This window comes from Exophiala bonariae, assembly GCF_035927105.1.
Source record: "Exophiala bonariae strain CCFEE 5792 chromosome Unknown scaffold_2, whole genome shotgun sequence".
NCBI lineage: Eukaryota > Fungi > Ascomycota > Eurotiomycetes > Chaetothyriales > Herpotrichiellaceae > Exophiala > Exophiala bonariae.
The window spans coordinates 1,606,183-1,631,937 of NW_027042477.1; the positions used below are offsets into that span (position 1 = coordinate 1,606,183).

At 49.8% G+C, this 25,755-nt stretch overlaps 10 protein-coding genes across 10 annotated transcripts; 4 read left to right on the top strand and 6 right to left on the bottom strand.

Annotated features, from left to right (window-relative positions):
- Positions 1-673: 673 nt before the first annotated feature.
- Positions 674-2,354, top strand: LTR84_005096 (uncharacterized protein; the record flags this gene model as incomplete). The annotated part of the gene is made up of 5 exons (XM_064848668.1): positions 674-870; positions 927-1,037; positions 1,094-1,281; positions 1,341-2,131; positions 2,184-2,354. The coding sequence occupies 5 exons, from the start codon at positions 674-676 to the stop codon at positions 2,352-2,354; spliced, it is 1,458 nt and encodes a 485-aa protein (XP_064711292.1).
- Positions 2,355-2,620: 266 nt separating this feature from the next.
- LTR84_005097 (uncharacterized protein) lies at positions 2,621-5,209 on the bottom strand (the record flags this gene model as incomplete). The annotated part of the gene is made up of 2 exons (XM_064848669.1): positions 2,621-5,032; positions 5,201-5,209. The coding sequence occupies 2 exons, from the start codon at positions 5,207-5,209 to the stop codon at positions 2,621-2,623; spliced, it is 2,421 nt and encodes an 806-aa protein (XP_064711293.1).
- Positions 5,210-6,383: 1,174 nt separating this feature from the next.
- LTR84_005098 (uncharacterized protein) lies at positions 6,384-8,567 on the top strand (the record flags this gene model as incomplete). Its single annotated transcript, XM_064848670.1, has 8 exons — positions 6,384-6,408; positions 6,485-6,747; positions 6,806-7,146; positions 7,194-7,224; positions 7,348-7,475; positions 7,523-7,878; positions 7,930-8,112; positions 8,170-8,567. 8 exons carry the CDS (start codon positions 6,384-6,386, stop codon positions 8,565-8,567), a joined length of 1,725 nt encoding a protein of 574 aa, XP_064711294.1.
- A 547-nt stretch (positions 8,568-9,114) lies between these two features.
- LTR84_005099 (uncharacterized protein) lies at positions 9,115-10,740 on the bottom strand (the record flags this gene model as incomplete). Its single annotated transcript, XM_064848671.1, has 3 exons — positions 9,115-10,134; positions 10,185-10,479; positions 10,535-10,740. 3 exons carry the CDS (start codon positions 10,738-10,740, stop codon positions 9,115-9,117), a joined length of 1,521 nt encoding a protein of 506 aa, XP_064711295.1.
- A 1,023-nt stretch (positions 10,741-11,763) lies between these two features.
- Positions 11,764-13,632, top strand: LTR84_005100 (uncharacterized protein; the record flags this gene model as incomplete). The annotated part of the gene is made up of 1 exon (XM_064848672.1): positions 11,764-13,632. The coding sequence occupies one exon, from the start codon at positions 11,764-11,766 to the stop codon at positions 13,630-13,632; it is 1,869 nt and encodes a 622-aa protein (XP_064711296.1).
- An 831-nt stretch (positions 13,633-14,463) lies between these two features.
- On the bottom strand, positions 14,464-15,142 carry LTR84_005101 (uncharacterized protein; the record flags this gene model as incomplete). The annotated part of the gene is made up of 2 exons (XM_064848673.1): positions 14,464-14,640; positions 14,738-15,142. 2 exons carry the CDS (start codon positions 15,140-15,142, stop codon positions 14,464-14,466), a joined length of 582 nt encoding a protein of 193 aa, XP_064711297.1.
- A 1,033-nt stretch (positions 15,143-16,175) lies between these two features.
- Positions 16,176-16,777, bottom strand: LTR84_005102 (uncharacterized protein; the record flags this gene model as incomplete). The annotated part of the gene is made up of 2 exons (XM_064848674.1): positions 16,176-16,622; positions 16,673-16,777. 2 exons carry the CDS (start codon positions 16,775-16,777, stop codon positions 16,176-16,178), a joined length of 552 nt encoding a protein of 183 aa, XP_064711298.1.
- A 705-nt stretch (positions 16,778-17,482) lies between these two features.
- On the bottom strand, positions 17,483-18,556 carry LTR84_005103 (uncharacterized protein; the record flags this gene model as incomplete). Its single annotated transcript, XM_064848675.1, has 1 exon — positions 17,483-18,556. The coding sequence occupies one exon, from the start codon at positions 18,554-18,556 to the stop codon at positions 17,483-17,485; it is 1,074 nt and encodes a 357-aa protein (XP_064711299.1).
- Positions 18,557-20,029: 1,473 nt separating this feature from the next.
- LTR84_005104 (uncharacterized protein) lies at positions 20,030-22,143 on the top strand (the record flags this gene model as incomplete). Its single annotated transcript, XM_064848676.1, has 8 exons — positions 20,030-20,223; positions 20,278-20,372; positions 20,426-20,435; positions 20,487-20,769; positions 20,818-20,939; positions 20,990-21,396; positions 21,447-21,657; positions 21,711-22,143. The coding sequence occupies 8 exons, from the start codon at positions 20,030-20,032 to the stop codon at positions 22,141-22,143; spliced, it is 1,755 nt and encodes a 584-aa protein (XP_064711300.1).
- A 1,704-nt stretch (positions 22,144-23,847) lies between these two features.
- LTR84_005105 (uncharacterized protein) lies at positions 23,848-25,005 on the bottom strand (the record flags this gene model as incomplete). The annotated part of the gene is made up of 1 exon (XM_064848677.1): positions 23,848-25,005. The coding sequence occupies one exon, from the start codon at positions 25,003-25,005 to the stop codon at positions 23,848-23,850; it is 1,158 nt and encodes a 385-aa protein (XP_064711301.1).
- Positions 25,006-25,755: the final 750 nt, after the last annotated feature.

The window sequence follows — 25,755 nt, forward strand, 5'->3', positions numbered from 1 at the left end:
GAGCAACATGCTGGCAATCTCCACAAGGCACCTCCCTCTAGGAACAGTCCTCCACTTTCTACCCCGGCACCCGGCGGACGTCAGAACTCGTGGATCACCCAACTGCGTCCTTCAGCTAATCCGGTACGCTGAAATCGTTGAGCACGGCGGGCGACAGGGTCGGATAGCATTCGTGAGCCACGAATTCTATCATGCCCCAGGTGCCTGGGCCGTGGACTTAAGAGTATGACGGAGCAACCTTCCAAGGTTAGTGCTGAAATCGGACGGTACAGCCTTCCAGGGTTAGCTTGATAGATTCGCGGATCTATCTTCCAGGGTTAGTGAGAATTGGCGGGGCTCCCGGATCTTCATTTGGAGCCAATCATCATGGGGCCACTCCAGACTATCCAACACGGCTGCTCCATGGGGTTCTCGTGTTCAGCAACGCTGAGAAAACTCAATATCAAAGTCACATGGAGTCATGAGGACTAGCACCTTTGCGGCTAAAAGCGCTATCAAAATCCGTGAACTGGATCATTCCACGGGGTATCCTACTGGGTAGGTGGCTACATATGCCATCCGATATGATATGTCTGGCATATAAAAGATGACATCTCGCATCGCTTCACCAGGCTCAATTCAAAAGTGTTTCATTGAGAGTCTTCCTTCTTCATCCTTGGACAACACTATCACCATGACGGTCAAAGAAGTCAAAGATCCTGAGAAGCCTGGTTCGGTGCAGATGGAGGTCGCCTCTGCCGAAGACAGTCTGAATGCTTCAGCAGATGGTGACTATTCAGGAGCGGTCGACAAAACCAGCGCTGCTGAGATCGCGCTGTGCCGCAAGCTGGATCGACGAATTCTTCCGGTACTGTGGGCTATGTACTACCTGTATGATATATGACTCCTACATAAGGATCGACAAATGCTGACAAGTACTTCCGCAGTAATTATCTGGATCGAAATGCGATTGCCCAAGCTCGACTGAACAATTTGGAAAAAGATCTTGGATTGGTCGGCTCGCAATTCAATGTTGCAGTCTCAATCCTTTTTGTTGGGTATGTCTACACTTCAAACCTTCAAGACGAAAGACAACTTACACGGATATGAATAGTTATCTTGTCATGCAAGTACCATCCAACATGATCATGTCTAAAGCGCATTTCAAGCCGAGTTACTACATGGCAGCGTGCATGGCAATCTGGGCAATAGTGAGCGCATGTACCGCACTGGCTCATAATTATATCGGTCTGTTGATGGTTCGGTTCTTTTTGGGAATAACTGAGGCACCATATTATCCAGGTAATGAACATCGGGAGCACGTTGGAGTTCCATTGCTCACACCCGTCAACCCTCTCTAGGTGCAATGTATCTGCTCTCGTTATTTTACACTAGAAAGGAGATCGCTACACGACTTTCCATCCTATACTCCGCAAATATTATCGCAACTGCCACCTCGGGCCTCATCGCTGCAGCGACTTTTGCATCACTCGACGGAAAGCATGGGCTCGAAGGCTGGAGATGGTTGTTCATAATAGAAGGAGCCGTTACCTTTGGAGTCGCAATCATCAGCATGTTCTTCCTCCCAGATCATCCGCTGACGACTAGATGGTTGACTCCAGAGGAGCGACAGCTCGCGCACGAACGTATCGCAAAAGACACAGTGGGACTAGAGAGCAACAAAGGGGCACGCGCAGGATTCATGCAAGCCGTTCGCGATCCTCGCCTGTGGCTTTTCACCTTCATGCAAAACTGCCATCTGTCCGCAACGGGGTTCAACTCTTTCTTTCCCACCGTCGTCAGAACCCTTGGATTCTCCCGCACCATGACGCTGGTACTCACCTGCCCTCCATACTTGGTTTCAGCCCTAGCTTGCCTGGGCACGGGAATCAGCTCAGGAAAATTCAATGAGCGTACCTGGCATATTACAGGTGGCATGGCGGTGGCAATGGTGGGCTTCATCACTGCAAGTTGCACGATGAATGTCGCGGCTAGGTATACAGCTTGCTTCTTGTTCGCTTCTGGTTGTTATGCCGTCAACGCTGTCATCTTGGGTTGGGTGACAGCAACACTGGGCCAGACCAGTGAAAAGAAGGCAGCTGCTTTGTCGATTGTCAACATGTTCGGCAATGCCTCCTTCATCTACACTCCAGTAAGAACTAGTTCGACGCAGTAGGAGAAATTTTCAGCTAACATGGGCCTAGTACCTATATCCCCAGTCAAATGGACCAAAATACTTGATCGCGATGTCTTCCAATACCGCGTTCTCCTTCGTCACTATTGTGTGTGCCTGGATCCTGCGAGTGTGGTTGATGCGGACGAATTCTAAGATCAAGAAGAGTGATGCCACCAACAAGGTGTTATATGCATACTAGAGAAATTGTTCGAGTCTTAGGGTACACCGCCAACCCCGCGATGGAAAGGCTTCCTACTGTTAGGGCACCCTGCCAACTATAGCTTGGTATCTATGGCGCGCTCCCGACTCCAAAGGTATAGGGAGCCCTTCAAGCAATCCATGCACGAGTATGTTGTCTCATGAAAACAAATTCAGGGGGTGTGGGATGAGATTCTGTGGCAGCACCATGAAAGTCATCCATTATATTGGTATAAAATATTCAATTTCCTAGGGATTTAGAATAGATTAAGAAGGCCAATTGTCAAAGCGATTATAGACAGACGGAGGCGCAAAGGGATCTTGGAAAGTATTCCCTACGTATTGCATACCCAAATTAGCCGATGGATCCATCGGATCAACAAGATTGACGTTGAAAAAATCCCAGAAAGCATTGCCATCATTAGTGCTGTTGTTGAATTGAGTAAAGCCGAAGATTGGTTCCGCATAGGGCACAAACATTTCATGTTGGTTCGTTCCAACGTTATTGGGATTCGGTATATTCGTGCTCGCTTCTCCCATCCCAGCGATCAACTCATCATGAGAAGTCTCCTTGCCTGCGATGTGTTCCGGTTCGTCCCTAGACCCGTCTTCTCCCGCAAGACCGACGATACAAGCAAGCTGAATGGCGACCTGAGACAGAATCCGATACGTGGGCCCGAGCTGATGAGTTTGGCACATCTCAATCATGAATGAAACATTGGCACTGATCGAACGATCCCTGACAGTCCATTCATTGGTGACGGCCAAGTGTGGACGGCCCAAGAAGTCAAGGCATAGAGCAAGCATTGCATGATACAGGTAGTAAAAGTCCGTCCAACCTAAACCTTCGAGTAACGATTCCGATGAAAGCCGGTGGAGCATGTCAGCGACCGCCACGGAAGAGGAGATGCACTCCTGTGCCAAGTTGACGGTCGATATGGTCTCAGAGGGTAAGCTAGAGCCCGAATCGGCCTGGTGTTTGATGTCGTGATCGACTCTGGCCAATAGATATGGCCTGGTCAACACAGAGGCAATGTGATGATAGTTGATATGTAGAAGCAGCACAGCACGAAGGTGTCGTGGACTGATGAACGACCACTCGGGTCGTAGGTGTCTTGGTAACCGCGTATACCAAGTAGTGAGCTCCTTGGCAATGTTTGTGAGGCTGGCAATCATGGAAGTCAAGAACAATTCGTCGAAGCAGTTTGGTGATGCGGCTGTGGCGAAGTGTCGAACCTTCGAAGTCAGGTCCATTAACTTTGAGGCGTGGTTGATGTAGTCGGGTGGGTAGTCGCTTCCATCAAGGACAGATTCATCGGGGAGTTGAACGTTGACTTCGAGGGCTTTAATGGTGGAAGGTCGTCCTAATTGGAGGGAAGTATACTGCTCGAATGAATATAGCGTGAACCACACCATTCTTCGAGTGTTTCTTTCAATGGCGTCGAAGTTGTGACTGGTTCCCTCCCGATGCATACCGAGGGCAATTGACATACGAGCTGCTTGTCCAAGCAAGATCCACGATGTATTCCGCTCACCAGCGTTGTGTTCGTACAGTTGAAGCAGAAGCAATGCTTGAACATTGGGAAGATTTGCGGTAAGAGCTAGATGGTGAAATCTCTCCCGGACGTGCCTCAGAAATCTCCTCTGCACTCCTGCAGCATCCTCGAGCCCCTCGTGCTCGAGTAATTGAGCACCGAAGACGAAAACCATGAATAATGAACATAGCCAACCGGGCTCACGCTCATAACGATAGATCGGAGAGCGCTGCCAAATCGATTCATATCGAGTATGAAAGGTGCCACGATGAAATAAGATGTAATTGGGATGCAAGCGATCGAAGAATGCTTGGACAAGCCTGTCTGAGATCTCTCTGGGAGGGACCAGGGCCCGGAGCCATCTACGGGATGGACTCACGGATCGTAGACCCTCATTGCCCTCAGTTTCGCCAGGCGACAAGCGAGTTGGCCGTTCATTACTGTGCTCTCTCACAGTAGATGCCGGGTGAGCCTGAATTCTGGGCTCAAGCGCAATGCTGGTCTTCAGATTAGCGAACTCTGCCCGGAGCTTGCTTCGTCGGCCGAGACGAGTACGGGTATCGTCAAGTGTCTCGCTGCGCACTCCGACCAAGCGCCTCACGGCCCTTGCAAACTCGAATGAGGAGGCGGGACCGACATAGTGAGCAACACCATGAGGTGCGGGTATGCAGGTCTCTTCCGCCAGATTGGTGACCGTGCCTTGTACTGTAGGATCGACGTTGGCGGGCCAAGGTACACCGATGGTGACAGTAGATGTAGGCGTCTGTGCGGCAACCGAAGATCCTATCGTTGAAGCGCCACCGATAAATGCCTGAAATGCTGATGGGTCGTTCGACGACGAACCTGTTCTCGCATTCTTTTGCCCGTCTGACCTGTGGGAGTCGACATGTGCGAGCTGGGAAAGATCGACGGCCACGTCATGTCCAGACCTGGGACTATTTCTTTCCCCAAGCAGGCGATATAGCGTCTGAAGGTCATTGCAGTCCACACCAGGGTAAATGCTTTGCACAAGAGCTTCAAGCGCTTGGTATCGTGGACCAACTGAATCGACGCTTCCGTATGCGAGCCTCTTCCGGGGAAGCGTCGACTTGCATCCTACGCCGCTGTCTAGACATGCTTTACACGCAACTTCTTCGAATTTTCGCTGTCAGCTTGTCGGTGCCAATAAAAGATGCTGGACAGCACACTCACCGATGGAGTCGCGCGCACAGCGTATCCGTCTTTTTTTGCAATAATCACAAGAGATCAAAGCGCGACGACGAGCGGAGTCGGGCACACGCCGACTGGCCGCCTTCATATCACCTTCGAACACGATGGACATGATTTTTGCAGTGTGTTTATGTTTCGTGGGTTGAGGAATAACATCTGTGAGTATGAGAAAGATGACATACCTAGGCACATATGAAAGTGAAAGTACCACTAGGAGGTAACCTGGAGAGGAACTCCACTCTTTCCTCCAGCTATTTGACTGCGAGCTAGTGGCCAAGCAGCCTCCATCAAACCTACCTTTTAGATACCTAGGTACTAAAGATCACCAATAATTTGGGTTTGACACCGAGTCGAGGAGGCACTTGAAAGAGGGGTAATTAACCTACACAGGCGTAAATAAGAGGCTGACAAGCCAAGGCGAACAGCAGGTTAAAAAGTCAAGCAGAACTTTGAGGGTGTCATTCCAACATGATCGCCGTAAAATCGATGATTCGGACGAGGCAATTCATGGCAACCTCGTTTGTACCCATTGCTGAAGTAGTTGTCGTCAGGGTCGAAGCATGAAGACCTGAACGTGGAATGCGAACAGCGGCCGCCCGTCCACGAAATGTACCTAGGTGCCTAAGTCGAACGGCGAAAATTGTAATATCTTGTAAGGACACATAGATTATTAGAATCCTTACGCTAAATCCTCGCACTCTAAGTTTTGACTTCTTTACTAGGACTTATTTATGTTCTATTAGATTGGTAGAGATCTTTTCTATGTACTCTACTTATGGTAAATACAAGAGTTTTATATAAATATACGAGCTGTAGGAACTATATAATCTAGCTAACAAATCCTTGCAAAAAATTACGTCGTCGCGAATACGGTACATTCGTGCTTAGCATATATCTAGGTAGATAATTAGCACCAACTAAAACCCCGGAGCCATAGCCCCGGAACAAGCAATTGGCACACTAGAATCTCTAGTGCAAGGAGACACGTGACGATCAAAATTGGTCAGGCATTGTCCCTTATCTTCCTTATCAAGGGCGGTCAACCCTTTCCACATTTGGACGGTTGTGATTCGAGAGCAGGGACTTGACATCGTAAAGAACTTTCTTCTTTTGAAGGATGTGTTCAGAGCAATTCAGAAGGCATGCTGCGGATGTCCAAGTGGCTGTGCCCAATGATAAAGACACAAAGATGATGTATTCTCGCATCGTTAGGATACCGAGCATATGACCATGGCCACGGCTGAAGCCGTACCGGCGAGGAAATATCGATCTCGGAAGCAGAAGCCATGCGACAACTGCCGACGGCGACGAGTATGTTGTGTCAGGGACGCTGAAGGCGATTGTGCTTTATGCAGTAGGCGTTCCATTCCTTGTACATTCAGCTCAGAGCCCTCTGCCCGCAAACGCAAGGTGAAAGCAGTCGAAACCCCGACTGGGATATCAGCGGCACAGTCCTCTGGGCCGTCCACTGGAACAGCACAGGACACTTTAGGCAGGCGATCCAATGCACAGTCTCTGGAGCCTACAAGGAATGGAGTCAGCATAGGGGAAGGAAAATATATTGGCTTAAGTGGTACGGACGATGTTTACTTCGCTCTTGAGCGAGACCAAGCTATTGGAAATGATCCAGCACGCGAGGCTTACTTCAGGGTACGATGTTATTGGAGTCTTACACCAAGGGAAAGTTGCTGATTATTCGTTCATCAAGGAGCGCGCATCATCGTCAATATCAGCAATATCAGACACATCAAATCATCATGTACTGCGCGCTGACCCAGATGCTTCAATTGTGCAATCGATCTTCTTCGAGCAATCACATGCGGCATATCCACTGCTAGACGAAAGCCGAGCCAAGAAACACAATTCTCGATTATTGATCAATGCGATTGCCATTATTTCGAAGTACACATCACCTGAATTGCAAGGGCTTGACAACAATGTTCTTATTGAAGGCTTTTCCGCCTCTCTCCTGCTTGAAGCAAGATCTCCAACTCTGGAGACAGTCGAAGCTGCGATACTATTCACACAAAGAGCCCTTCGGGGTAAAATGTGAGTTTCTTCAGAGAGATACTTGTTATATGAGCTGATTCTTGTAGGAGCACGAGCGCACCTGGAATGTGGGCCGTGGTAAGTACAACTTGAGTCCCGTCATTTGATTCATCCTTCTCGGAGGGCTACCAAAATCGTTGTACAATGCTTCGCCATCATTGTATATATCTGTCTACAACGCTGACTATATCTCTCTCCTAGATTGGGACCATTGTTGGCATCTGCCACGATCTCGGGCTCAATATCGATTGTTCAGCTTGGAGCATTCCTGAAATTGTGAAACGCCGGAGAAAGCGGCTGTGGTGGTCGATGTATATGCAGGACAAGTGGTGAGGCCAATAATTCTGCAATGTCATATTCCTTTCTGAACGATCAGGTTCGCGATGGCGCTTGGCCGACCATCTTACATCAGAGATAACAACACCACAACATCAATGCTTTCAGCAATAGACTTCGAGGGCATGACAGCCAACAACGGTGCTGTAGAAGATGAGCCGAGACGACCGGAGCTCACCACTGGTATCCATTGTTTCGTTGCAATGGCGCAGTTAACCGTGATACTGGACGAGATTCTCTCCATCTTCTTCACACTCAGCTCGGTCGTGCAACTGAGGACCGTTAGTGGCGAACACATTATCGACATATCAGACCGAATTGAGCAGAAACTTGCTACCTGGCGAGCCATGTATCTGGATCCGATCCTTGTTCAGCGTTTTTTCCCTGATGTGACGGGTAAGAAGCCCAAAGTAGTAATTGGTTCATTTGGTTGACCATTATTCTCAGGGAGCCTGGAAGTTGCCTTCTACACCGTCAGGATCATGCTACTGCGTGGCATATTTCCAAAACTATATCGCAGAAATTTCACCCTAGACCATCAATTCGAGCTCGCTATTGAGAGCACTTCAAGCATGATATCCTTGGTAGAAACACTCCAGATCAACCGACTCAGCACATTCTGGTGGTCTTGTAAGTTCAAATAAAAGTCTCTCTGAACTCCCGTCGATGACTGAACCGTTTACCTAGGCTCTGGCTTCAACCTCGCGCTCGCTGGAACATTTATGGCCAGCCTCAAACGCCTATCCACCGACGAAGGTCGGGTACGATACTGGGACGGCCGACTCAAATACTACCGAAAACTCCTGTCGGCCTACGGGACGAGTTTCTGGCCTGCGAAGTTCGCTGCAACGTCACTGGACCACATGGCAAAGAACTTGACCAAGACGACTGGCGGCGATGACATGAATTCCGAGACCGGTGATGGGCCGAATATTCTCACTTCACCCTCGACTCCTTGGTCCGGCGTCTCGTATGATTTCTTCCCGCACAGTCTGACGAGCTTAAATGAGATAGATTTCGATGCTGGCTGGTGGATGGAAGACGCGGGTCAGTGGTCGGCTGACGTGCCAAACCCTCCAGAGTGATAGGATCGGCTGTGGCAAGGCGGCGCGCCCTTTTCCTTTTTTCGGTGGCTTGCTTCGCATAGCTCCACAAAGAGATTTCATCTCGGCTACGCACATTCTTGATACCCACACTGTTCGAAAGGATTTCAAGCCAGTCGGTAGACCTAAGTCGCGTGGCATTAGGTGCGGAAGCCGGCTGTGAATAGTAGAGATCATATATTTGGAATGTCTAAAGAAAGAGTATTTCAATCTGACAGAGATGAAAAGCTATGTAGGTATTGCCCAGGGCATGATAGAATTCGTGGATAACAAACGCTATTTCCTACCCTGTCGCCCGCCGTGCTCAACGAGTACAGGGTAGAGTATTGGTCCACAGATTCTGACGTCCGCTGTGGGTGCCAAGTGGTCAAAATATCAGAGCTGAAGAAAAGAAAGAGGCAATCGATTTTATCGTAAATCCCGACGTCGTTAGGCCCCTTTTGACATATCTGCCTCCTCCTAAGATGTCTCTTGTCCCAAACCACCAGTCATTCCATCATAACGTTCATTCTTGCTAGCGTGAAGTCGTCTAGTAGCACCAGCGATAGTTAGGACTATCAGGACCAGCGGCCAACAACTCAGAGGGAATATCAATAGCCTTGATCTTCCTTCCGTCTCTGGCATCGCGTCTCTTATTATCGATAACCATCCAGGCGCCAAGCAACAGAGTGAGAAAGCAGCCGCAAGCACCGAATGCCGCAGTCGTGATCAAAGCTGGCATGTACTTTGGTGCATCCTTGGCCTGGAAGATATTACTGGAGACAACACCCATGAGGTTCGCCACGGGGACACCAATGCTGGTCAGCATCATTCGCTTGTTCTCGTCCGCGATATTGTTGTTGTACCACACATCAAGGATGACGCTTGGGGCGCTGGTTCCCCAGGTCATCATAAAGCATGCGTAGTAGGCGACGTTGAGCTGGGAATGGATGTCGACTGTGGCGTAAATAATGAAGCCAATGCAAGTAAAGGCGAAGCCGAGGGCGACGAATGGGAAGCGGAGTCGGGTGTGGTCGGATGCGAATGCGAGGATGAGGAGCATCGCTGCACCAGAAATATTTGGTGCCACGGTATAGAGGTTGGTCTTGACTGTAGAATAGCCGAGTCGCTTAACGATGACTGGGAGGAACAGAGACACAGACTGCAATGGAACACCAAGGCAGATCTCAATTCCCAGAATGATCCAGCTCGTTGGGTGCTTGAAAATAGACATGGCAGATCGCAGATTGAATTTCTCTCCCACAACAGAGGACGAGTCGACCTGTATTCTGTAAAATGCCAGTTGCTTCTCCTCGGGCGTCAAAAACTTGGCGCTTTGTGCATCCCGAGGTAGATACCAGAAGGCAAAGAAGGAGAACAAGATTGTACAGCTGCCTTCAATGACGAAGAGGTATCTCCAGTTTGCAATGCTACCGGATTTGATTTGGAAAACCCCATAAGAGAGAAGACCGCCAAATGCTGATGCAATTGAAGATGCCGCATAGAATATCGCAAGACGGCGAGCAAGTTCACCACGACGATAGAATGTGGTTTGATAGTAGATTACGAGCTGAATGAGTTAGCAGTGTTCGATAGAATATCAGTTGTAAATTTACTCACTGGAAAGAAGGCGCTTTCCGCCATACCCAGAAACCATCTCAGTGCCAAAAGACCTCCAAATCCCTTCACTGCAACAACGAGCAGGGTACAGGTTCCAAAGCTGAACATCATAAGAGGAAGCACATTCGCCGGACCCCACTTCTTGCCGGCGATGCCCAAGAAAGGAGCCGTAAGGACGTATGGGATAAAGAAGATCGAAAGGATAAGATTGTAATCGTTTCCTACAAGACCCAATGTCTTCTCGAGGCCGGCTGTTTTGGCATTGCCGAGGTTTGACTTGTCCAATGAATTGAACCTAAGCATAGAGTTAGAATCGGAAATCGAACAAATGACAGAAACCCAGTTCATACAAATACATGACGGCCAGTGTTGGCAAGATCCGAAGGTCAAACTTCCAGACAAGCCGGCGTTCAGCAACAGGGTCGATAGAAATGCTGGCGGACACTCTTCGGCTGTCTGCCTCTGGAGCAGTGACCCCATCTTCAAGGATCTTCATATCCTTATCAATGGAGGTTGGGACTGCTGTGCTGCCCTTATTGAAGTCTGAATCGGACATTTCTGCGGCGTAAAGGAAATTGATGGTGGAGGATGCTTTCAAGCGGTTTGTCTGGTTGATATGAGGTGAGACAATTGAGGCCTGATGAATGAAGTCGAGCTCTGCTGATAGAAAACTCCATCATTGTTGTCGAGCTGGGTCACCGAGTTATATATCTCTTGGATGAAGATAGTAAGTTCCACTGGAGCCGACGAACGAACGTCTTCATTGGTAGCGAACTGTAACGGCGAACGAAGCCGTGTCAGGCTGTACTCCCGCCACGGGAGAACCCTTGGGCTGCCAGGCCTGCGGAATCTGCACCACGGGCATAGTTGATCAAAAGCATGGCGGCCGCCTGGCCGTTGGTTTGTGCTTGCCGCAACTGGCTCATGAGAGTCAAATTTTCTAGAGGATCGGCCTTGATGAGCGGCCACTACACATTTTGGCTTTGGCCAGGGTACATTGAAGGTGTGGTGGCCAGAAGGTGTCAAGCTCGCATGATATCAAGAGCCTTAGCACTGCTATGATTGGATGGTGTGCATTCCTTATCTACAGACCGCGGAGCGTTGAGAGACTCTGATGTGCCAGAGGTGGGGGTGACGTCGTTGTCATTCCCCAACGGCCAACTGCCCACTGGCCTTCCCCTTACTCACTCTGCCGTGTGCAAGCCGACCACTAACTACAGCGGCGTACTGCCACTATGCGGCGGATGTCTCTCGGCTTCGCGACAGATCTGGTAACATGGTGAAATTTTAGATGGCACAATGGTCAAGTCTGTCGACAAAACATGGATTTGAAGAGAATGCCTCTGAGCATGCGGTACTTAAGGATACAATCATGTTCGATGCAAATCGATTTGCTGGAGGTACTGCACAATGCAACAGCGTTTACCTTCTGGACATCCCGATATCACAAAAGCCATACAATATCGATCGTCCCCATTGTGTTTGAAGCAACACCTTCTTAAATCGTGATCGGAGCTTAACGCATAAGACCCTTGATACTATCGTCGATCAGGCTGCCATGCCAGAATCATTTCCATCGATGCAAAGTCAGTGGTTGAGTGGAATAGCCCAATCTCCAGATACAGTACGCTCAGTGGATCACTGGCCGTTCGAGGAAGTCGCCAACGAAGCAGAAAGGCGTTCGTTTTCCAGGTCATCATTGAACACTGAGCTTTTCCGTCGCGATTCGTCCTCCAGCTCTTCACATTCCAGCGATGTTGATATCGATCAATTGCAGCTCAGCTTTGCCCAATTCGGTTCCTTCAATTCTGGAGCATTTTTAGGAGCCCCAGTTTCATATGACGCATCGATCGATAGACGTCCGCAGACCATTTCAAAGTCGACAATTGCAAGAAACCCAGATAACAAGGCGTACGGCACGTTTACAAAGGATGATACTGGTCCCCAGGAGCTCGAAGGAGTCGGTATATCTACAGATACCAGATTCATAGGTCTATCTCCACGTCGGTTCTGGGTGGTCTTTCTAATTATACTTCTCGGGTATTTCATCGCTTGCTTTGACTCAACATTGATGGCCTCTAGTCATCCTGTCATCACATCATACTTTGGAGCATCTCAAGCGGCATCATGGTTGAGTACCGTGTTTCTCATCACAAGTACTGCGTTTCAGCCTCTTTTCGGACGTCTTTCAGACACCATCGGCAGAAAACCAGTGTTCCTGGCTTCCCTGGCGATCTTTGGACTGACAACACTCTGGTGTGCTCTTGCCGGGAGCATCCAGAGTTTCATTGCCGCACGAGCTGTATGTGGGATAGGTGCTGGTGGTACGATGTCCATGGGTCTAATCATCATCTCAGACCTTGTTCGGATTGAGGACCGAGGAGTATATCAGTCTCATATCAATCTTGCATTTGGACTAGGATCAGCATCAGGGGCTGCTTTTGGGGGCGCTTTGTGCGACAGTTTGGGCTGGAAGGCTGCTTTCCTCATACAAGTACCACCTATCGCCATATGTTTCATCATGGCCCTTTTCTTCACACCTGCTCGTTTGGGACCAATGCTGATCGAAAAGGACGGAGTTGGCGCGTGGACTGCGCTCAAACAATTTGACTCCCTTGGATCATTGTTCCTTGTCATATCAGTCACCGCTTTGATACTGACACTAAACCTTGGAGGCAATGTGTACCCATGGATGTCGCTTCAGGTAATCTCTTGTGCCATCATCTTTGTTGTTGTCGCATGCCTCTTTGCCGCGGTCGAAGCAAAAGTGAGGCACCCTTTGATGCCTTTCCGCTTGCTCGGGAAGTCTCCGATAGCCAACATGGTCTTTGCCAACATGTTTGGGGCCATCGCATCCAACACAGTGTTGTTCAATATTCCGCTCTTCTTCCAAGCTGTGATGCTCACAAGTGCTGCCACTTCTGGCTTTCGACTGGCTATTCCCAGCCTCCTAGGATCATTTGCAGGCATCTCGACTGGTTATATCATAACATACACCAGACGGCTAAAGCCGACATTGGTGCTCGGCGCTGTGATATACGTGTTTGGGTCCGTCGCTGTGTCTTGTATTGACAAAAGCACATCTCAGCTAGTTAGTTTAATGCTGATCACTGGTGTTCCACTTGGCCAAGGGTTTGTGTTCCCAAACACTATGATGAGCGCGCTTGCAGTGTCTGAGCAGGCCGACCAAGCCGTTGTCACAACAACAATAGGGCTGTGGAGGAATTTGGGCACAGTTTTGGGAGTTGCAATCTCGAGCTTGGTGTTTCAGAGCCGTTTGATTACAGGCCTAAGAGAGAATGTTACTGGTCCTGAACGTGAGGCAGTGATCCGCGCAGTCCGGACGTCTGTCGAGAGTATAAAGGCTCTTCAAGAACCGATGCAAGGACAAGGTCAGTCTAGTGACTTTTCAATCATGAGTCACATTCCTGTGGATAGCTCTTGCTAATGTTCGTTAGTTATCGACGCCTATGCGACCGCGCTTCGCCACACATTTCTGTGTGCTATCATAGCATCAATTCTCATGTGCCTTCTTCTGTTTCCAATTCGATTGCCACGGCTTCGGGCAGGGAAGCAGGTAATCATTCCTACGGGCGAATAAGCATAGGAAGAATCGCACTTGCGGATGCCGTTACTGTAATGAGATGCGTTCTACACGCAATGCGATGGGACTTGGAGCTGGGATGCGCTATATCGATCAAATGATCTGCCTTATGTTACGATGTACCTTTGCAATATCAACTTGGTTTTACGGGTCTGAAGTAAATCGGCAGATATGTATTTAGGTCCCTATAGATGAGAATAGCAGTGGTCCCGGGTTGGGAGGGGAGAGACACTACTCCAGCATAAGCGCTGTAGCACAAACAGTCTGTGTAGCACTCCCTTTTCAAAACACGTGGTGGTAGAGGTGGTGTTGTTAAGGTCGAGGCACGGATAATGCCGGATGTGACTGGCGGCCGCCCGTCCACGAAATACCTAAGTCAAACGGCGAAAGTTATAAGGATAGGTCGATGACTAAATGGCGAAACTCCTCACTTGAACCGCGGACTTTATATATCTATTTCTTAAGAGAGCACGCCTCAAGACGGCTATTTAGATCTTTACCTGAATTTATTTATCCGTATTGGCTGAACCGCCGCGAGACCTTGAATGGCAGTGGCTCTGGCTTCAATCGGCATACGCCACAGCTCGATCACAGCCAGATTCGGAGATCTCGAGACACAAAAGCCCTCGAAAGATCTCTAGGACGGCACTAATACCTCGGAATTTGATCACTTCCTCACAACTTCCCCTTTCGTCTCTCGGCCGGTGGTCCTTCAGCACTGAACTCCTGCTTCAATAGCTTCCCTGCAATGTCAAAGGGCTCGCAGGCTAAGGTTACAGCAATGAAGCGAGCTGGGTTCGTGCTCGACGCATTCCGCCACTTGTGGTTTGTCCCTCGCTGAACAATATGGTCCTGCAAACATCACACACAGACCAGATCAGATCAATCCTCAAGCACGTAGAGAAGGGAGGGGAAAGGGGGTGGGCCAAACGCTCCAAGGAGAACTTACACCAGGCTTCAACAAAACCGTCTCACCGCCATCCAACTCATGGAGGATCTCGCCATGAACGCAGATTGAGAAGTCAATCGACACGGTCCTGTGCATGGGGCTCGTGCCGCCAGGTTCCAGGTCCATGACCAGCAAGTTCGCACCGTTGGGGATCACGATGCCAGAGCTCGCCCAGCTCGTCGGACCTTTGTCGGCCAGATATGCTTTCATGTCTGCGTCGCCTTCGAGCTTCGCGGGCACTGAGTCTACGGACCATAGCCTCGCTGCACCGCCGGTGCCGGGGACCTTGATGTATTGCGCTGCGGGCGCCGACGCCACGTACACGGACTTACCATCGGAGTCGTGTGTCGCGATGTGCCGCTTGATGGGAGGGAGGCCCTCGACTGGAGTCTCGACTCGTTTCATGGCTCGCTGATTTGATGGGCGATGGTGCTTGTATGAATTGTGGGAGAATTCTTGATGATTGGAGCACGTCTTAGAGATTGACGAGGGGAAAGATATATCGTGGCAATACGCGGAGGAAGCCTTGCTTTAGTATCGATGTATATAGTAAATATGCCTAGTCTACCAGCATTAAGCGACGGTAGGTTTGTTCGGCCAGGGTTTGCTAGCTACGGTCCTCAAGCTCCAATCATGCAGCTTGAACTCCGATAATTCTAGATTTGAAATTCGCGGAGATTTAAGCGGAGCATTCGGCCTCGCGAGCATACTAAGATGGTACGAGGACTGCGAACCCGTGGACTTACCTAGGCACAAGTAGGCATGTCTAGACGTCACCCGCGGATGACCCAGAGCATGCTCGTAGTCAGGTACCGAATGTTTACTTGAGGGGCATCAAGTGGTGTGAGAAAATCCTTGTCACGAGTACCCGAGTCCGGGAGCTGCACCTTCGGTAAGTACCTTTCCTAGCCTCAAGCACCTGCGGGATACTTAGATGGTAGGTATTTAACAAGGGTCAATCGTGATAGTAGTTAACAAACGAAAGCGGGGAGATGGTACGGGCATGTGAGCTTGGACCTCGGCTTACAAGGCTGAACTTGGTGGTCAACCTTCATCCACCCTCCTCTTGTCCGGGGGGAGGCTGCCATTGACAATGATAGAGCTGTCACAATTGAGGATTCTTATCCATGGTCTATACATTTTTGGGATAGAGCTTTGTCCGTGCTCAATTGAATTGACGACTGTCCTACAAGGTCTTTTCATGACATGTTGAGCTACGACGGAAGTCGGACCGCTATTCCACGACTGACTGATTTCAGGGCATGGGACATGATCGACAAGCCATGGCATGTTTCCGACTGCTGCGAAATATGTGAAGGCACAGAAACACTGAGCTGGACTTAGGGTACAAGATATTGATTATGGGGTATCGTGAACTGCGCTAATCATACAGTGCTAGAAAGGGTCGAGGTGCCATCATTCGTCATCGTATCTGAGCTTATGAGGTTGGTTTTTCCTGAGCCTTTGCTTGCTTGTCCAGGTCCAACTCAACACCACGTTGTCTGGTTTTTCCTTCGTCATGCTGATCGGCATATTTGGCTTGAGCCTCACGGTCACCAGTAAGACCAGCAACGGCGCCTCCTAACGCTCCGCCAACACGATCACTGATTCCTTGACCCAAATCAGAGAGTTGACCCTTAGCCTCTTGACCTTGACCTTGGAGGTTTTGCTCTCGGCCTTGTTGCTTGAGATTCTCATTACCTAGAAGGCCACCAACGGTCTCCTTGGCACTACCAATAGTTTGATCCCATTGACCCTGGGTGCGGTCGGCGTTGTCTTTGGCAGGTGCACCTGAGGAGCTGATGGTGAAGGGACCAGCTTTTGCCGCGGCGTGAGAAAGGTCTGACTCCGCAGCACCTTTGTTCTTGTACTCCTCTGCTTTGGCCTGGAGTTCGGTCAGTATTGGAGTCAATCAGAGATGGCGGGTTATCTCACTGTATCGCCAGCGCTGCCAGTAAAACTGGCAATACCCGACTGAACATAGCCTGTAGCCGTGTCAACGACTGATTTGAGGGTGGAGGTGTTGTCGGTGGAAGACATGATGAACTTGTGTGGTGTAAGTGTGGGAGGCTTGAGAGTTTTCTTGGGAAGGATAGATCTGAATGTTTTGAATATTTGTACGTGAGTATTGATGAATGAAGTTGGTGGTCTGGAAGAGTTGAAGAGGAGAGGGGTGGCCTCATTTATAGACAGAAGTTGCCTTGTTTGTGGTGCAGTGGTTATGAGGCAGCCGCGTCGTCGCTCAGGCTGTTGCCATTAAATTTCACAACTTGAATGAGACACTGTGACGCCATGACATCATCGATGCCCCACCAAGAAACAAATGGAAAGGACGATTCCCAGTGAGAATTCCTCATTGCGTGGCTTCCATTTCACGAATCCCACTCCAATCCAAGATTGGAATGAAGCATGTGCTACTTTGATCTGGTCCGATCTGGTCAGCTGCTCCTGAGACCGTCTCTTAGCTCTCAGACCCAAGATGCGATTCAGGATCGTGGGGAGTTTTGTCCTTCTCCCATGATCTGCTCCCACTCAATCTGCTCACTACTGGACCTAGCACGTACTTGGGAAATCTCAGGGGCCAGTCGTTTCAACCCAGCTTGAGCCTGGTGTAGGGCCGAATTGGGACATTCAGATCGGAACAAAGCCGATGCAGACACCAATACTGCACCCTAATGAAGGACAGGACTAGCCATCGTCACAACCAGTCTAGGAATCACCAAGTTGCTCCTATTTCTTTTGCTCTCAAAACCTGAGTTTCGGACACACAAAGACCAAAAGAAAGGCGGCAATCCACATGCCAAAAATCATGGCGTACAGCTTCATGCGTCCGAACCAGCCTTCCTCTTCGGACATGCGTGTGAGAAATGCCATATTTTTACTTGCCGCCGCCATTCCCGTCAGGCTGATATCGAGGCCTTCCAACGCCCTGTCAACAAGACTTTTGTCTTGTTCCAAAGAGAATTGCATCGCCTTGCTTTGTTGCTTCAATTGGACTGCCATACTCACTAATGAGGCTGTTAGGTCTTCGTGCGCTCGAGACGAATTCAACAGTAATCGCTCTGTAGATTGCGAGTTTGAGAATCCTGTTGTTCGAGCACCACCTGCATCTAACGAAGGGTCTTGTTTTCCACCCCTTCGTCGTACTTCAGAATCTGCGAATAATTCTTGCCGCCCAGTATCTTTGGCACTGTGCTTGTCGCTCTCTTTCCGAGGACTTTGGGCGTGGCTTTCATCGTGTAGTACATTGTCCTCCGATTCTCCAGAAATCTGATCTTTGGATTCCTTAGCCTGTTCGTGCTCCCGCAAGATGTCATATAATGTTTCAGCGCCATCATCCTCGTGGAGAGGCTCACTAGCATCGGGGCTTATAAGATCAATCTCCCTCCCAATCTCCTCAACACGATTCCGTAATCTTTTGACAAGTGCCCGTTTCTCGGCGAGATCTTTGAGAGCCTCATACTTTGCACGTTGAACAGGAATGGCCTGTGCCTTGCGCTCGAGCTGCAAAAGCTGCGTGCGCGCACCCTCGATATCTTGCAACCATTTATCGCGGCCGTAGGGAAGCGGTGACCATAGCTCAGCTTGTATCTCGGCTTGCAGTGAGCTGAGTTGTGGCTGTTGGTTGCTGCCCAGATGAGAGGCGGAGGACGGTGTCGGTGTAAGGAGGATCAGGTGCTGGAGGCGTAACAAAGTCCGATGGAGGTTTAGGTAATTTGTCTCATGCTGGAAAGGGACACTCCCTGTGGTTACTTTCGCAGGTGCATGTTCACGACGAAGTGACAGACCTATTGGAGAGAGGCCAGCGGCGAGAGACATTTTGGGTCAGGTCATGAGGATGGATTGGACGTTGAATCCGTGACAGGTGAAATGCAACGACAGGCTGCGCAGGTCGTCAATACTGGCCTAGGAGATAAACCTGAATACCCACTAACGCCAAACAGACATGTAAATCCGAGTTGTCGCGTGTGCAATGCCTGATGGTGTCGAACGATGAGACTATCATGCACTAGGATCAGCGGCCAGAGTGGTCTCTGCTAGGACAAGTTGCGGCCGGATACTCCGGCTTACTCGGATCATGGCGAGATCTGCCAGCCTGGAGTGAGCTTGACTTGGCACTGCCAGTGAGTAAACAGCCTTGGCATCTTTGTTCTTCGAGCTAAGAGTGCTTGCTCACGTGCCGTGCCGGTTACTGGCGGACCCAGGCTCTTATCAGATGCCCTTGCCTTCGAGTTGTGGCCCTCCCTTCTGCAACGGCGACCCCGAAAGCCCATGCTCCTTATCGAGCTTCCACTTTGCCACGATCGCAGGTCAGATCATCGTTCCTATCGGCTGACAGACTGCCTGCCTTTGACGAGTTTGAGTCACGATCTACGACGAGCCGCTCACCAATGCATGGCAAGTCCGTACCTCGAATGGAATGCATGGAAGCTCCCATGGAAGCCTTAAGGAATCCATACAGTGCACTATTACATTTCCGGCTACCGAATACAACATCGTTATCTTCATAAATTAGGGATGTTCCTCCTTGATGTGCAACGCAGTCCCCGCAATCATCTGGCAGGTCCACTCGCAATGCAGAACGACTTAGGCAGCGATGGCCCGGGGGCCTAAAGGTGTCGCTGTGGCGAATCGATCTGAATTGGAAGAAAGTGATAATTTATTCCACTTCATCCACTGGCATCTGATTATCCTTGTTCACCTGGTGGTTCACTGGTTACTGATTTTTGAGTGTGTCACGGGTGCTCGTATCTTTTCTCCCACTTCGACGCCTCATGATTGACTTTTTTGGGGTGCTGCGAGAACGAGAGCAGCTCGAGTGTAAACCTCCAAAGTACCCGAAATACCCTCACACCATCACCTCGGCTGGCGTGAGCACTGAGCATTGCTTCTGCTCTCTTGGTAGTGGGCGAGCCAGGCCCTATCTCTTAGCCCGAAAGCTAGTTATGCGCTCCTTCTCGGTCAAGCCTAGTAAGGTTCCGCCACCTGATTATATCCTGGCACGATGTTACCTTACTGGCGCATTTACCAATATGCGTGGTGGACTAATCCAGGATCCCCTCCGTCACTATCCACTTTTGATACCTCGGGGAACGCCTATCCATGGCTTTGATTCGTCAACGTTTCTTGGTACTAACGCTTTTGAGGCTTGACTGTGCTTGGGGTGCTTGTAATAAAGCATGGTAAGCTTGTTGCTATAAGATGGGCTGATCGCGGTCTTGCTTGTAGTGTTTTGATCTGCTCTGCTCTACTCTTTTTCCTTCACCCCTCTATTCCCTCTGTCGTGCCAAAATGAGTCTTCCAAACGAATCTAATGGCTTTGGTGAGAAAGCTGGTGAGCTTCCACCGCCAAAACGAGGCTCCTTCAGCGACCATGCACGCGGTCGCCAACTCAGCGTCGACCCGGAGGACCATGCCATGGTCACCGCCGACCAGAATGCGCTTCACAAACGGTTGAAGGGTAGACACATGCAGATGATTGCCATGTAAGTTCGACGCCGTACCGACTCTCATAACTCCGTACTGACATGCGCTCCCAGTGGTGGTGCAATTGGCGCCGGTCTCTTCGTGAATTCTGGCAGCGCTTTCCAAACTGGTGGCCCCGCCTCTGTGCTCCTCGGTTTCATGATTGTTGGTAAGTAATTCCACTATCGAGGACTCGTGTTGCCACCACTAACGTTTTATCAGGTGTCCAGGTGTATGTCTCCTGTCCATCGAGTCCTCTCGCACTTGACTGATGATGTAATAGCTACTTCATGATGCAGGCCCTTGCAGAACTTTCCGTCATGTACCCTGTCAATGGCGCTTTCACCATGTACATTTGTCGCTTCGTTGACCCTTCCTGGGGTTTCGCTTGCGCCTGGGAGTACGCCATTAGTTGGCTTACTGTCCTCCCCTTCGAAATTTCGGCTGCCTGCAATATTATCCACTACTGGTCTGGTTCAGAGGGCATCAATAACAGCGCTTGGATTGTCCCGCTTCTCGTCGCTTTGGTTGCTATCCAGTTCTTTGGCGTCAAGGGCTATGGCGAGGTAAGTCAAATGAGATTTCTCCGGGAGACTGAGCTGATGTTTGAATAGGTCGAATTTGTCCTTAGTTTGATGAAAGTCATCGCTTGTATCGGGTTCATGATCCTTGGCATAATCATCAATTGTGGTGGTGTTCCAACTGACGATAGAGGTTACATTGGTGCAAGATACTGGTATGTTCATCTCAGAAGTGTCTTATGACGCGGCTAATCATTTTCAATAGGCATACTCCGTACGAGGCATTCCTCAACGGCTTCCACGGCTTCTGCAGTGTTTTTGTCACTGCGGCATTCGCCTACACTGGCACAGAACTTACGGGACTGGCTGCTGCAGAAACGGTCAATCCAAGAAAGGAGATTCCCAGGGCTTCCAAACAGGTCGTCTGGCGTATCGCCATCTTCTACATCGTCAACCTCTTCCTCGTCGGTTTGATTGTCCCGGAGAACAGTGAACTGTATTCTGCTGAAGGCTCTTCATCGCGCCGTTCGCCATTCGTCATTGCCATCAAGCTTGCCGGTATCAAGGTGCTCCCAGGCATTTTCAACGCTGTCATCTTGATTGCTGTCATGAGCGTCGCAAACTCCTGTACCTTTGGCTCGACTCGAACAATTCAGGCTCTCGCTGCAAATGGTGCGTTTCTTCTCCATATGCTGTGGACACAATGCTAACTCGCTATACAGGCATGGCTCCGAAAATCATGGCCTATGTCGACAAGAAAGGCAGACCGCTTACAGTGGTCATTATCCAGCTTCTCTTTGGTTGTCTAGCGTTCATTAACCTGGCGCCTAATGGTGGTGTTATCTTCAACTGGCTCCTGTCACTGTCAGGCCTTGCCATTCTTTTCGTCTATGGCAGTATTGGGTTGGCGCATATTCGATTCCGCACTGCCTGGTAAGCTACAAGCCCTATTTGAGCTGCGGTTCACGGTCACTAACTCCTTGCAGGAAGCACAACGGTCATTCCTTGGATGAGATTCCCTACAAAGCCAAATTCGGCATCTGGGGCTCGTACATCAACATATTTATCTCCATTATTGCCCTGATGGCTCAATTCTACGTTGCCCTGTATCCCATCGGCGGCCCGAATCTAAATGCCAACTTGTTCTTCCAACTCTACCTCGCCGGCCCACTGATCATTTTCTTATACCTGCTGTGGAAGACCTACAGTTGGTTCGCCCGTCCAGAAGACCGGCCATTCTTTGTCTCTATCAAGGACATCGATATCTACACCGGCATGAGAGAGGGCCAGCGAGCCAGCATCAGCGGCGCGGGTGTCTCTGAGGAACAGAGACGCGCCAGCATCCTCGAGATACAAGAAGAAAACAAAAAGAAGGGTGTCAAGGGTCATGCCATGGCCGCTCTCCGAAGCATCTTCTAAAGTGTCATTTGAGCAGTCAGGTAGGATGGGGCGCAGGCTGAACTCTCCTTCGAGCTTCAGCCCCTTCCCACCCTGCTTGGCCAGACATGAGAAGAGGACTCGAGACATCACATCCGGCGAAGCTGCGGAATACATGCTACCTATTGTGTCGGTCTCCAAGACTTCTGGCATATTCATACTCGTAATCTCATATCAGGTTGCCCGAGCTAGAGGGTTTTCCATAAACAATTGTAATTCTAGCTAGGGTTCGCCCATCATACAAATCCTATTAAGACTTTGCGCTCAGAAACCAGCCTGAGCAGTCAGTTTGAAACACTGAAATATCCTTCTTAGTAAATTTCTTCAACTGAAAGGCACTAATACTCGTAGGTCGATCGAGTCATGCAAGTCTGCGCGCTGGAGGGTCCGCTGTGCCAGGACAGGTCATTTTGCGATCGGCTCTCTTTGCAGCACAACTCTCACGCTTGCTAGCTAGAATTTAGACTTTTTTCGCTCTCGTGTTCGAAGGTGTGTTTACGCTCTAGCTCCCCAAGCTAGAGGTCCGGTATTACCAAGCACTTGTGGCTGATTGTCTTGAGCAGAAGCACAAACCAAGTCGAGGACAACAGCTCAAGAACTGCAGAGTATTCCGTAGCTGGTGCTGGGCCATCGGCCACAGAATGAATGCTATGCCACCGACTTGCCCTAGGCGGCACTTGGCCGGTAGTGCAGCACGTAGTACCGAGGACCTTGTACGAGTACTTCGTAGGTTACATTACTCCATAGTTTGCCAGCGAACAAAATTAAGCTCAGTTCTTTAGTGCGGAGGAGGGAGAAAAAAAGAGAGTGCTGATCCGGGGAATCTGGGGAGTCATTGGAATCTTTGGACCATCACCCCTTCTTTGCATGTTCCGACTTCCGAGTCACTTCCAACCGTGCTTATCCAGGATTAACCTAGGCTGGAGATTTTGGGTTTGGTGTGCAATTTGCATGCCATCGGACATCCACGTACGCTTCGTAATGTCTCCTAATTGTGCGCTCTCGACTTCCGATTGTAGTCAAGCTAATACATAATACATCTGCGGGTAAGAAAAGGTCTCCCTCGCCATCGTCACATCGTGCTAACAGGGATTGTCTAGGGATTGCAACCTTGACTGCTGTAGTCGTGCTGTGGTTGATGGTCTGGTCCAAGGGTTCGTTGGTGGACACAACTTTCATGTCTCAAATTTTGACTACTGGGAGCCATAATTTCCCTATAGCAATTTGCGTAAGATGAAGCAATAGTCGACTGGATCTCCGTGCACAGGGCGCTTCTCAATTCGTACACGTATCTGAAGTTCGTGTCCTGCCTTTCGAGACGAAGAAAGCCCCCAAATACATTCCCCCTGCTCGATAATAATGGTCGTAATGCACGAAGTACACTGTAACCGTAAGTGCCTTGAGCCATGGACGAGCTCCCAGCGCATTGCTCGAATGGCCCATCAATGTGCAGCTACCCCTTCAGTCAGTGTCTGGTCAGGGTTGTCTACCCAGAATCTTTTTACACTCCAGAGGCAACAAGGACCTTTTCGCAGATGAGTGACAAACTGGTTGTGATACTGGCAGTATTATGAAAGCTTACTATGGGTAACATAAATACACGCGACGCCTCCTGAGCGCCATGGAGAAGAAATATCTATCGAGCAAACAGTCAATCAGTCCACATTTCAACTTCTGCTGAACCTTCTACACCACTGTAGCATTCAGCACTGCCACCTCCGGAAACTGTGACAACGTTCTCTTGAGCTGTCCCGACGATATCTGGCATCCGACAAAGCGGAAGAACGAAGCGGTCGAGGTAGATAAAATTTCAAGCATTCGGGATCCTGAAATTGTGCCGACCAGCTCGCCCGCCAAGTCGGCAGGTAACAGCGCCCGCAAACCAAGCACATCCAACAACATAGGAAAATCCGTGTACGATCCATGTGCAGTGCCCTTGACACTGGCCTCGAATTTCGAACTGCGCAGATGGGACCAGAGATCTGCCCAGGATTGGTCGGTGGTCAGGTTTTTTCCTTCGTGCGCAAATATCATGAAAGGTCGATCGAGACCTTTAGCGACAACATCGCCGAAGAATGTTCCGTCGAGATTGATGCCACCAAGGAATTTGTTGTCTTCCAGCATCGTAGCCGCTGCCGTTGCTCCACCTAAGGAATGGCCATGTGCGAACCTTTGCCGGAGGTCGACACTGCCGTATATTCCCTTGAACAGATCTTGTGTGAGCGTCCGGTTCTGAAGCTGCTGGTTGACGAATTTGATGTCTTTTGTACGCACGGCGAGCGCCGCCTCGATCTGTTCATCGGTGTCGATGTCTGTGGCGAGGACAAAGCTTCCATCCGGAAATTCAACAATGGCGCCGTCATAGGGATGATCGACAGTAAGAACGACAAAGCCCTGAGCAGCCAAGTTCGCGGCGACGCTGCTATAGATCAACCTTGAATTACTCAAACCTGGCGAGAAGACAACAATGGGATGCTGAACCCGATTACGCCTCTGAGGTGTTGTTCTTGGGCTGCACAAAGTCAACTCCAGTGCTCCGAATGTGCCGTTTGGCAGTCCGATCGAGCTGTAAAGCTGGTCATAGACCTCTGCCGTTGCTGGTGGCATATATGGGGTCTGTATATGCTGACAGCCTCGCCTCATCGATGTCGGATAGAAGGCTGACAATACTATACGGCGGTTCTGTTTTGATGGAGCGTAAGGGTCTAGCATCCCAGTGTTGACTAGCTCGACTGTTTTGAGAGCAACTCCATATTGTCCGGAAGGCTGAGGAATAGTGACTGATGCTGTGCGTGCAACGTCGCCGAGTAGCACAACTGCTAAAAGTGCCGAAAGAAGTCCCATCTTTTAGGCTCTTGTGATCAGGGAATGGTAGCTTGGACTGACGTCGTGTACGGATGAAGTGGTTTGGAATAGAGCCATTCTGACGCGGCATAAGGCAGCATTATATACTGTATACAATGAATCTGTCGAATTGCTCTGAGTAGTCCAATATGGTAGTATTCTTGCTCACCCAATTATGACTTCGTCACGAGCACAGCCTTGCGGTCCAGTGGAGCCGGGCTTCATTGGCCGCACAGGCGTGCCAAGGTCTCTAGCGTCGCTCAATTCGATCCGAGAAAGGGAAAGCGCGTTGGGTTCTGCGAGTTCGATGCGTTTTACTTTCTTGTCTACGCCCTAGAACGGAGCTGGTCTAACAGATCCAAATTGCGCTGCAAATTTTTCTTTGCAAAGATGCAACCTGATCTCGCCCGGTCATGTCTTTATATGGAAATCAAGTACCATCGCCGCCGAGAGAAGTCTTCTAAGCGACTCCAAACGACCAACCCCATGACATAATGGTCGCCGGGCCGTATGATCAAAGGAAGACACGAACGCGATGCATTGCGTGTTCCTCTAGTCATCTCAAAGTAGGCTTACTTCAATCCAAGACACTAATATCCGAATGACTGACATGACTACTCCATAGTGTTCCGGCGGCGTTCCATGCCAGAATTGTGTTCGTCGCGGGAAGCTTTGTGAGCTTCCGGTGCGCGATCTGTCTATCACATTGGATGCCGGTAAGAAAGCATGCAGGAACAACAGGGAGATCAT